The sequence below is a fragment of the Podarcis bocagei genome (genome assembly GCF_964188305.1).
Source record: "Podarcis bocagei genome assembly, chromosome: 11".
Taxonomy (NCBI): Eukaryota; Metazoa; Chordata; class Lepidosauria; order Squamata; family Lacertidae; genus Podarcis; species Podarcis bocagei.
This window is the reverse complement of record NC_138136.1, coordinates 4,500,141-4,512,541: the sequence shown is the minus strand read 5'-3', so window position 1 is coordinate 4,512,541 and position 12,401 is coordinate 4,500,141. Positions and strand designations below refer to the sequence as shown.

The 12,401-nt window shown below is 42.7% G+C and overlaps 1 protein-coding gene across 3 annotated transcripts in view; it reads right to left on the bottom strand.

Moving 5' to 3' along the window:
* VPS13A (vacuolar protein sorting 13 homolog A) overlaps nucleotides 1–12,401 on the bottom strand; it is a 152,910-nt gene that overhangs the window by 108,442 nt on the left and 32,067 nt on the right. For all 3 annotated transcript variants that reach the window (XM_081213486.1, XM_081213487.1, XM_081213488.1), the window contains exons 12-14: nucleotides 9,773–9,879; nucleotides 5,127–5,298; nucleotides 887–949 (exon numbers count right to left, since the gene is read on the bottom strand). In XM_081213486.1, coding sequence (XP_081069612.1) covers nucleotides 887–949; nucleotides 5,127–5,298; nucleotides 9,773–9,879 — 342 coding nt within the window. The remainder of the gene's footprint in view (nucleotides 1–886; nucleotides 950–5,126; nucleotides 5,299–9,772; nucleotides 9,880–12,401) is intronic.

Below are 12,401 nucleotides of genomic sequence, written 5' to 3'. Positions count from 1 at the left end.
TTATTTTAATGTTGTATTTTATTTTTGTTTTTAAGTTGTAATCACTCATCTTGTTTTTATTATTGCTTGTAAGCCGCTCTGAGCCCGGCCTTGGCTGGGGAGGGCGGGGTATAAATAAAAAATTATTATTATTATTATTATTATTATTATTATTATTATTATTATTAAGTGCAATGAACTTCCCTGCACCTCTGCTCAGCTGGTTCACAGAGAGGCCCTGCCTCTCCAGCTCAAGCAAGCAAGCAGGAGGAGCAGGGCTGTTTGCAAAGCTGAAGCAGAGGGAGGTCAGCTGTTAGGCGGGAGAGCCCCAGCAAAGCCCCACTGCACCTCCTGCTCCTGAGGAGACCCCCTCTGGAGCTGCAGAGGACGGCTGCTTTGGGATCTGGGGAGGGTCTCATGAGCCAGAGGTGCAGCAGAGTTTTGCTGAGGCTGCTCAGGTCTCCCCCCCCCCCACTCCCTCCCTGGCCTCCTGGGGGTGACAGAACTCTGTTCCAGGGGCATTCTGGCTCAAAAAAGCCCTGAATAGAGCAAGTGTGTAGAAGATCTGTATCAGAATGTGGAAGCTCTGGAGGAGCAAGTGCAACCCTATGTTATTGCTTGGTAATTTAAATTATATTGGAAACATATTAATAAGTAACTATAACTTGAAAATTTAATGGTTGAATCTATAGACCTCCCAAAAGGAGATGCCAAGACTGAGGTACTGGAACTTATTTGAAATGTATATCTAGACACTGTTCCACAGAAGTTTAATTTGAGCTTGCTGTTGTTGAAGACTTTTATGCATTTCTCCAAGCTAGGAGCAAATAGAAGCTTTTTAACCTCAAATATGTTAAACAACTAACTCATGGTTTCCATAAAATCAAATTCATTTTAGAGCAGTTACCTCAAATTCTGCCTGTTGTCTTGCCAGAGTGATGTTGAATATGTCCAAGGTCTTCTCAAATTCCTATAAAGGGGGTTGAAAGTAAAATAAAATGTCACTACACAGAGAAATGGCAAAATGGCTCCTCCATAATTATTTATGAAAAGAGAAATGTTATGGTAGATCTCTCCCCCCACCACCCTGGTCAGAGTTAGAGGAAGTTGTGAGATAAAGTTGTGAAACAGCTGCGTTACAATTTATCAAGGTTAAATGATATTTGTATTATCATGAACACTACTGTGTGAATAGTTACATATATTTAAACTTTAATGTAGCAATTACACACTGTAATTTTCATTTCATTTCCCTCTAATCTCACTGTTTACAATTCCTCCCTCTACTCCATCAACCTGCCAAAGTAACACTTCTTGCATCTGAAGAAATAGACTCTAGTCCACACAAGCTGAAGCCATAATGAATTCATTAGTATTCAAATTACTACCAAAGTCTTTCCTGAAAAGGCACCATAGTAAAACACAAATTTCAGGAGTACTGAAGGGAATGACACAGGGGATATAGGAAAGAGGCTGGGTTGCTTTAGGTTGGTCCTATTGAAGGAGACCAGAAATCAAATTACAGAATGCTATAGAGAAAAGAAAGGAACCAGAGCCCAGTAGAGTCCTTCTTTATTTATTTATTAATTATTCATTTCTGTACTAGTACAATTCAAACTTAATGACTAAATATAAAGTTTGAATTGTACTAGTACAGAAATGAATAATTAATAAATAAAGAAGGACTCTACTGGGCTCTGATTCCTTACTTTTCTCTATAGCATTCTGTAATTTGATTTCTGGTCTCCTGAAAATATAAATGGTGACTTGAAATTTGGAGTAGGCAAAATAGGGGCTATGAAAATAGAAAAATGCTTTGGGTAAAGTGAAGGAAGATTAGGGCTTTAGGGGTCAGAATGGAAGTATAAATAAATGAAATAAGAGCACAGAAGAATTCTGGAAATATGGCAGGCTGCCTCATAATAAATTTGATGAAAATTACTTTCAATGAAATCAAAAGAGAGGCTGCTGCTTTGATCCTGACTATCCTCTCTGGAGAGACACTTCCCCCTTCACTGTATCCAAGAGGGTGCTGAGAAGGATGCTATTTTGAGCGCTTCTTGAAAGGCTGGCGCTTTCACTAGGAGACTGAGGTGCCATTTCTTCTGTCCTATTTTTGAGCACAACGAAGAATATGGAGTAGAGACCACAAAGACGCTGGTGGGAAGGAACTGGAACTATAGCTCCCATGGAAAGAGACAGTGAATCAAAGACCAAGCAGCTTGAAGACAAAGTTTGTTTTTTGGTAGTGGAGAAGGGATGAAATGATCGGGAGGAACCAAAATGAAGTCTATTAGGTAACCTTCTGAAACAATTTCCTTAACCCAGCAGTCGGAGACAGACTTTTGCAGGCGGGAAGAAAGCTAAAATGATGAGCCGTCCACAAGAGACGTCACTGAGTTCATTGTTTGGTTGTCTGCATTTGAGGAAGCCTGGAACCGCTGGAACCCTTGCCTACCTTGAAAATGTTAACAAAAGGGGTGGGATCAGAATCTAAAGTCCCTTTGTCTATTTGGGTTCAAAGAGGAGAAAGGACTGAGATTGAGAAGCATTTGTTGAGAAACTGGCTGGTCACTTGTAATCTCTCTGGGTTAGCAAAACTTTCCATTTTTCCTTTGATTCAATAAGGACATTTTTCAATTCCCAAAAAGGTGACCGCCGGAAAAGGGAATGGTAGAAAGGTTCACTTTAGGTGCTGTATCCGCATTCCAGCTCTAGCTACAAAGTGCATCTAGCTGCTACCTGGGACACCACCCCTCTAGCTGAAAATTGAACGGAATCCATAGAGGCATCAGCCATAAAGGCCTGAGCCTTTAGTAGCTTACTCAGACTTTGGTGTTGATTGCATTAAGTCCTCAAGCCACACAATGCATGCTTGGTCACATGATGAAGCAACCCAGGAAGCTCTTAAGGAAAGGGCAGCTGCTTCATGAATTTACATGGAGCGAACTCCAGCCTCCTGTAAGTCATGTCCCGGAGTTGGGCATCTCCCTCCTGAGGGATCAGATGATGAGATGAAAGATTTAACACCAGTCAGTCTGTAACAGGGATCTTAATATATGCCATGAATTCAGGATCCTTATCATATAACTTGTCAGCCAGGGCATTATTCTTTCTAGAATACATAGGCGTGTCAAGCTCAGGCTTAACTACCACCTTCAATACTGATGGCACCAATATAAAGTTAGCTGAGGTGCTGCTATTAGTACAGACACAAATGTCACCTTTGAGGCTGACATTTTATCAGACTGAGTTGATAATTCCAATGTGTGCATTATCTTACGTTTCAGGATGAGGGCACTAGCCTCTTGGAACAGTCTTATAGAAAAGGATTCGTCTTGAACAGAACCATCACTCTAATCATCATCAACTTCTGCTTCTAGCAAAGAGGATGGAGAGGAAGGAAAAGAAAACTCATCCTCAGCCTTTTTCCCCATAGAGATGAAGGTGTCAGGGGAAGAGACCCTAAGATCCAACTCCAACTGCCCCCCCCCCCCGGGGTGGCAGAATGAGTTGCTTAAAAAAACACACACTTAGGCTGCTTCTTTGGAAGTAAGTAAGTAAGTAAGCAAGTTAAATGCAATTCAGAGGACAGTGAAGCAATCAGGGCTTTCTTTAACTGCTCAATCAATGAGGCTGGAAAGGTTTGAGAAGTGGGGGTGGTGGAGTGGGGCACCTTAAGTGGCTGGCGAGGGAATATGACACTTCTGTCCCTGTTCTGCCGAAAAACCTAAGAATTCTGGCTCAGAATCTGATAAAGCATCAATCTGTCCCTCGCCAGCAGGTGGCAGTATAGTCTTAGCACTTGACAGAGTGGAAGCACTTTTAGGCGCTGAGGCTTGCTTTGTATTGCAAGCCTGGGACTGAGGTAAAATTATGGAAGAAAGATGCTTCTTTGGAAGGTCTGGGGCAGCAGTCTTAGCAAATCCCCCAGATTAGAGGACACCATGCTGTTTTTGCTTTGCTTTTTTGGAGGTGGGCTGCTTCAGCCACAAGTGTTCTCCATGTGCCATGTGCCAAAGAGGCACGCGCACACACACACACACACACACACACAAAAGGCCTCTGATTTTCACCAAATAAACACTCAACTCCATTTGCCACACCATGGACCGGGAGGAGGAATAGATATATTCAGCCCAAAGATCTCCGTTTGCCACTCCGTGGACCAGGAGAAAGGGCAGGCAAAAGCCTCACGCCAAACTTGGTTTGCCACACCATGGAGCAGGAGTGGGTGGGAAACAGAAGCTACACACTCTCTCCTTGTCACAGCCGCCAACCAGGAGGATGAGGATGAGGGGCAGGCACTCTGCTGTCGCCAAAGCAAACTGGAAGGCAGGCAGGCAGGCTTCAAGATCAAAGGCCAATAGAAGCAGGCAGGCAGGGATGTAACAGGGACACTCACTCCGTTGCCGGTGTAAAAACAGCAAACCGGGAGGAGGTGGCCAAGTTGTTTTTAAATCAGGACAGGAGAACGCAAACACCACACCACCAGTCACACATGTAGTGCGCACACCAAAACGAAAGACAGAAATACAGTTGTGACCCCCCAAAAATGGCAGTGGCCGCAGAGGCTGCTGAGGGAAAGAAAAAGAGAGCGCTGGCAGTGGGCCGCTGCGCCTGAAGGTGGGAACGGCCATTGCTGCTGCGGCAAGGGCACCGGTTCTGGAAAATTTATCAATGTAAGTAAACAACTAAGGAATAAAAGAAAGGGGGCATATAAGCGAACAACCAAATGTAAAGAGCAACGGAAAGCGGGTTTTTGGGGGGGGCTGGGGAACCACAACACACAAGGAACTGTAAAACTAAAATGACGATAAGGTAAATCTAAAGAAAAAAAGGGGGTTCAGAAACTAGTAAAAAACTTAACTGAGTCAAGAGGAACGTACAGTCTGCACTAGACAGGAGGAAACACTTAGGGAGTCCAGCCTGCTTCCCACAAGTCTTTGCTCCTGTCTAGTGTCTTGCGACAGGATGACCACCCTTTCCACTGAATATGATGCCCCACAAACTAAAATGGTGTACCATAATATGTAAGTAAATATGCAACACCAGCATTTAGAAAACTATCAGGAAAAGCAGACAGGATTTTTAGTGTTTATTATAAAAGTTAATCTCCAAATTAACAGTAATTTCAAAGTACTAACTTCCAGCATGTTCAAACATTCCTCAGCAGGCTTCTTTGATGTTATTTTTGTTTTGTACAGATCTCTGTAGCTCTTCACTTTATTCCTATGGTAACGAATATGTTCCCAAGACCACATCTGTAACTTCGGTTGGACATTTACTTCAAGAATGCCAAATATAATGTACTTCCACCTAATGGGGGGAAAGAAAACATTTTGGGAAAGCACAATATGAAAAAGGATTTTTCCTTTTAAAGCACATCTTATTATGAATCTTAAGTTGGTGCAAAAGAACCCAGTTATTGATTTTCCTCCAAAGCACACAAAAGTTTAATATGTTCTTATGGGATGCTTATGGAATTCTCCCCTACCAAATTTTTGGAACTTTTTACCACAACAGCTCCAAGATTTCAGCAGAATCCAGATTTGTCCAGCTTTCCATTTCTGGAATGCGTAACATTTCATAAAATCATAGAATAGTAGAGCTGGAAGAGACCCCATGGGACATCTAGCCCAACCTCCTGCAAGGCAGGAATCTCAGCTAGATTGTACAGTGGTGCCTCGCAAGACGAAAAGAATTCGTTCCGCGAGTCTTTTCGTCTTGCGAAGCACGGTCCGTCGCAACTGCGCCTCTTCAAGCGGCTTTAAGAAAAAAGCGCAAGACGTTTTCGTCTTGCGAAGCAAACCCATAGGGAAATTCGTCTAGCGAAGCAACGCAAAACCGAAAAACCCTTTTGTCTAGCGAGTTTTTCGTCTTGCGAGGCATTCGTCTTGCGGGGCACCACTGTACATGACAGATGGCCATCTAACCTCTGCTTATAGAAACCTCCAGTGAAAGAGAGTCCACAAGCTCCTGAGGGAATCTGCTCCCTGAAGTGTAGATTTGAGAAGTTGCTGATGATACAAATGGGTTGGGTAGTACCCCTCATCATGTGACAGATGCAGGAGAGCAAACACCTCTGCACCTCTGGGAGGCAGGTGCAGTTCCCTCAGTTTTTTCAGATTCACCAAGCAGCATCAGACATTGATCTTAGCCAGAAAGGAAAATGTATAGTAAATCCCCTCCTTCCCATATTACTGCAGACCACAGTAGAGATGGGTACCATTTGTATCATCAGCAACCTCTCTCAAATCTACACTTCGAAAGGTAAGACCAACTGTCCAACTTGAGATGGTTGCTGATGACCCGAATGGGTTGGGACCACAGCTTTTCCCAACTGCAGTTATAATGACTAAAGCACCTGCTGAAGTACTGTGCGGCCAAAGGCAGCATCAGCCACAGCCAACAGGTCTATTTTGTAGTGCCTGGCAAATGTACTTGGTGAAGATCAAGTAGCTGCTGTACAAATCTCCAGCATTAGCCACAAACTCAGCTGTGGTGGATGCTGACAGTGAGATGAGCCAAAATTTGTGTTGGCTGGGACACAGGCCCTAATCCTCCTTGTAAGGGTGGAACTGTCATACATTGTCATACATGTGTCATTCGTGTGGAGGAAAACCTTAAAGACGTTGCAGAGTTCAGCAGAGTTCCCCAAATAGAGCAGAGGCAATAGCGCTTCATTCGGCAGAGCTTCACTTGAGCTGAAGGCAAAGGAGCGAAATGGTTATCAAATCCAAGACAATCAGGATTGGCTCAGTCCATATAAAATCCAGTTGCAGCATTTATGAACTTAACTCACAATAAGACTAAACCTTAGCACTAAGAAACACCACACCAGAAGGAAGAGGGAGAAAGAGAAAAGGAAGACCCAGGCTCCTTTTGGCCTATATTTCTAGTCAGCATGACTCTGCAGAATAGAGATAAGAGAACTACCGTATTTTTCGCCCTATAGGAGGCACTTTTCCCCCTCCAAAAATGAAGGGGAAATGTGGGTGCGTCTTATGGGGCGAATGCAGGCTTTCGCTGAAGCCTGGAGAGCGAGACGGGTCGGTGCGCACTGACCCCTCTCGCTCTCCAGGCTTCAGGAAGTTATCCGCAAGCCTTGCAAGCCCGGCGGGAGGTCCCGCGGGCTCGCAAGGCTTGCGGGCAGCAGCCTGCAGCCCACAAGCTCGGGGGATAGTGGGGAGGCGCAGCACCGCCACCCCACTATTCCCCGACCTGGTCTGGAGGCTGGCGGGGGGGAGAAGCAAGCTTGCTTCCCCCCCCCAGCCCCACAAGCTCAGGGGATAGCGGGGAGGCGGAGCGCCACCACCCCGCTATTCTCGGACCTGATCTGGAGGCTGGCGGGGGGGAGAAGCAAGCTTGCTTCTCCCCATCGCCAGCCCCACAAGCTCGGGGGACAGCGGGGCAAGCCGCTCCCCCATGGAGGCTAGAGAGGCTGTCCCTGAAGGCAGAAGAGGGAGGCGGAGCGCTCCGTCTCCCTCTTCTAGCTTGGGGATGGCTGCGCAAACCAGGGGGGGGGGGGCAGGAAATAAAATTTTTTCCCTTGATTTCCCCCCAAAAAAACTAGGTGCGTCCTATGGGCCGGTGCGTCCTATAGGGTGAAAAATACGGTAGTTCAAAGCAGCTTCCAAAAAGGTATAACCCAAACAATTGTTAACCCTTCTGCCTATGCTTTCCTCACACATAGAAGCTTCTAGTAGTTTCTTGTATTGATTGGAATAGAAAAGAATAGGAAAGATCTTTACACATGAAATCAATACTTTCTGCACTAAGAAATGCAAACTGACAGGAATATGACACATTTTCTCATAGAGGCTGAATGAAAGGAAAGAAGGGAAAGTCAAGGAAAAAGTAAGAGTGAAGCGGCAAGACACAGGAGGATTTTTTTATTTTTTTTACCTCAGCAGAGAGAGAGAAATGGAAGTTAGAGAACAAACTCAGCAAGAAATTAAAGGGAAATAAGAAAAATTGGAAAACACTAGAAAAAACAACAGTAAGGAACAGCTGGAATTTGAAAAAGTTAACTGAAAAGGAAGATCAGTGAGAGCCAGGTGAAAAGATCTGATCCATCAGGCAGGAGAGAGAAAAACAGGGGACTGCACCTGCCTCCCAGAGTTCTTTGCTCTCCTGCCTCCATCACGTGACGAGGGATAATATCCAACCCATTTGGGCAATCAGCAACCGCCTCAAATCAGCTCTTACTCTCAGAAAGTTCTTCCTAATGCTGAGTCAGAATCTACCTTCTTGAAGCCACTGGCTCAAGTCCTACCCTCCAAGCAAGAGAAAACAAGTCTGCTCTATCTTCCATGTGACAGCCCTTCAGATATTTGAAGATGGCTATCATATCTCCACTCGGTCTCCCCATTTCCAGGCTAAACATACCCTGCTCCTTCAACAATTCCTTATAAGGCTTGCTTTCCAAACCCCTGGTCATCTTGGTTGCCCCCTGCAGCACATGTTCCAGCTTGTCAATATCCTTCTTAAATTGCAGTGCCCAGAATTGGACATAAGTCAGAATAAAGGTAAAGGGGCCCCTGACCATTAGGTCCAGTCGTGGACAACTCTGGGGTTGCGGCGCTCATCTCACTTTACTGGCCAAAGGAGCCGGCATACAGCTTTCGAGTCATGTGGCCAACATGACTAAGCCACTTCTGGCGAACCAGAGCAACGCATGGAAATGCCGTTTACCTTCCCACCGGAGCAGTACATATTTATCTCTACTTGCACTTTGGCGTGCTTTCAAACTGCTAGGTTGGCAGGAGCAGGGACCGAGCAATGGGAGCTCACCCCATTGCAGGGATTCGAACTGCCAGCATTAGCTTTTTTTGCGGCCTCATGTTAAGCTTGTGGAGACCCCTAGATCCTTTTCACATGTATTATTGGCAAGCCAGGTGTCCCCCATCTTATATCTGTGCAGCTGGTTCTTCCTGCCTAAATGCAGAGCCTTACATTTGTCCCTACTGAATTCATTTTGTTAGTTTCTCCAATCTGTTAAGGTCATTTTGAACCCCAATCATATCTTCTGCAGTATTAGCTACCACTCCCAGCTTGTTGCCATCTGCAAATTTTATGAGCATCCCCTCAACGGGCCCAAGACAGAACCCTAAGGCACCCCACTTGTCACTTTATTTCAGGTTTATGTGGAACCATTAATGACTACTCTTTGAGTTTGGTCGGCCAACCAGTTACAAATTCAGAAAAGCCAAATTAAGGGGTTTTCAGGTGTAATACTATAAAGGAATATGAAAAATGGATTATTAAATAGGTAAAAATTTAATGTTACAATAGCTTAAGATTAAAGACTAGGATAAATAAAGAGGGTAAGGATTTGCTGAACCAACAAATTGAACTGGAATACAAAAAAGGGAGGCGTGAGGAGGTCCGGGAAATAAGCTAATGAAAAATAAGTAATGGAAAGAAGGAGTTGTTTTTAACTATTTTTATTTTGTATTTTCTTACTTTTAGATATGAACTTGAGTTATTCATGACTAACTTAAGTCCACTGATTTTAAAGACTTTACTCCAAGTATGACACTGGACAGAACTTATCTTGTTTAACCATCTGAAATATGTTGTAATTATGTTGTGCACATTTCAATACACAGCTTAAAGACATATGAATTAATATGTTCAAGAGATGAGCTAAAACCCTCCTGGAAAATATATTTGAAAATGAATTCATGCCTGATTTTTCTCTCAGAAAGAACAATGTTGTTTTGATTAAAAAAAAAAACCTCACAGGTAATTTTAAGAAGCAAGTTATTTACAAAAACGGATACGTTACCATTTCTTGGCATTGTTGTGAACAGGAACATCTGGCCTGTATTTCCTGTATGGTAAATTTCGAGTCATCATATCAATTGATTCAAGAAGCTCCATAATACTGAAATACTGCAGGAAAAAATGTTACACTTAGGAGTTTTCTTACAAAAGAATTATAACAGAACCTTAAAAACATTATTTTTAGTACAAGCTATTTGTTAGCAGAACTTTCTTTTTTAAACTGCCAATAATGTATTTAATAGAGAAATGCAGATATACAAGTAGGATTCTGCATTAACCATCATCTTGCCAAAAAAGAAAATCACATGACAAATATCTGAAGAAGTGTGCATATCTGAAGTGTGGTATCTGAAGAAGTGTGCATGCACACGAAAGCTTATACCAAGAACTAACTTAGTTGGTCTTTAAGGTGCTACAGGAAGGAATTTTTTTATTTTGACATGACAAATATGTGAGTGAAAGCATGTTCTGCTCTAGAGACACAGGTTAACTAATTACAGATTAACTACTGGGTGAAACTGGGTGAAACAGAATTTTGTTCTTTTTACTGAGTAAATGGAAATTTGCAAAAAAATTCATTTTTCTCGCTCACTCAGTGAAGGAAGACACGTGAATGTTCATAATCAAGTGTTTATCCCAAAATGAGCAGTTAATCCTCACTGCAAATTGTCCATTCAAAAGGACTACTGCTGTAAGCTGTGAAAAAGCTCAATATGGAGGCCAAATGGCCAAAATATTGGGAAATTTTGGAACAGGAGGGAGATAAACTGAAATTACAAAGTTATGAGAAATTGAAGGTTAAAGTACGAGATTGGCTCCATTATTACTAAATAATGGAGGTTTACAAACAGGACAGGAAAATTGGCTTCCAGGTGGAGAAATCAAAATTAGAAACAGAACTGTTAGAACCCAATACTAAGAATTTGTCAAGAAAGTACAACTTGTTGCTGAAATGGAATACACAAGATGAAACAGTGAAATCAGCCATGATAAAGTGGGCACAAGACATTGGTCATAACATTATGTTTGCTGACTGGGAATAGTTGTGGAGCACCGGCATAAAATTTACGGCATGTAATGCCTTAAGAGAGAATATTATGAAAATGATTTACAGGTGGTACATGACCCCAGTCAAGCTTGCAAAAATTTACCACTTGCCTGATAACAAATGTTGGAAATGTAAAGAAACTGAAGGTACTTTTTTTCACCTTTGGTGGACGTGCCCGAAGATTAAGGCTTTCTGGGAAATGATATATAATGAAATGAAAAAGGAACTTAAATGTACTTTTCCTAAGAAACCAGAGGCCTTCCTCTTGGGCATTGTCGGCCAATTGGTGTCAAAGAAAGATAGAACTACAACAGCAGAAAGAATACTCATCGCAAAGTATTAGAAGACACAATATCTACCCACTCTGGAAGAATGGCAGATGAAGGAGATAGACTACATGGGACTGGCTGAAATGACTGGCAGAATCCGAGACCAGGGGAAAGAGACGGCGGAAGAAGATTGGAAGAAATTTGAAATTTATCTTAAGAAATATTGTAAAATTAATGAGTGTTAAAATGTTGTGGTTATAGAAAGTAAGGGATTACAGCTGAAAAAGATTAAGTAAAAGAAAAGAAAACAATTGGATAAAATTAAGGGGGAGGATTTGCTGAAACAAATTTGGAAATGAGAATGCAGAAAGGGGAGGTACGGGGAAGTCGGTGAAGCAAGGTTTAAGGAAAAAAAGGATTTGAAATTATACATGTTTGTTTGTTTTTGTGTGTGTATGTTTGTATTGTGTATTGTGTGTGTTTTTATAATTTGTGAAAATTCAATAAATATTTATATATATAAAAAAAGGACTACTGCTGTAGAAGCAAAGACAGAGAAGCAAAACCTTTAATGTCAGACCCTGACCTAAGAATCTTGCCAGAAGGAATTGAGCCAAACCATTATTTGTTTTAAATAGAAATTATTATTGATTTTCAACATAACATAGAAATTTCCCCATTTGACCCAGACAATTGTTGATAAGGCTCTTGCTCTGACTTGGGTGATGTTCCCAATGAATAACAAGATGTCCAACTGATACTAGCACCATATAGTCTTTGACCAATGAGCTGAAGGGCATGCTGAAACTTCTTTTTGATAAGCAGCCAGGCAAACGAAGAAACGTCCTCAACAGCTTCATCCTATCCCAAAAGCCAAGGTGTGCAGCAGATGGGCCATAGAGCTTACTTCAGCGGCCTTGGGAGGGTCATACGTGGCTTGACCCTGTCATGTGAGGGGGTGTGAGCGATATACACCCAATGCCTAGGCCAAATCCAGCCTACATCTGGAATCAATAAAGTTGTGGCCAATTCTTAAATCCCAGACTGTCCTGTTTGTCCCCCTTCTTGGCTCAGGCCTTACTCTGGGGGTGGGGGTCCCTGTGAGCAGGTCAGCAATGTATAGAACACACTTGTTATTTTTCCTGCATATTGCTCTGATATCCAGCAGGTGGCAACAAGTTGTCTCTAAGCTTTATTACAATATATTTTAAGTACAGTGGTACTTCTGGTTACAGAGGCTTCAGGTTACAGACTCTGCTAACCCAGAAATAGTACCTCAGGTTAAGTACCGGCGGCAGCAGGAGGCCCCATTA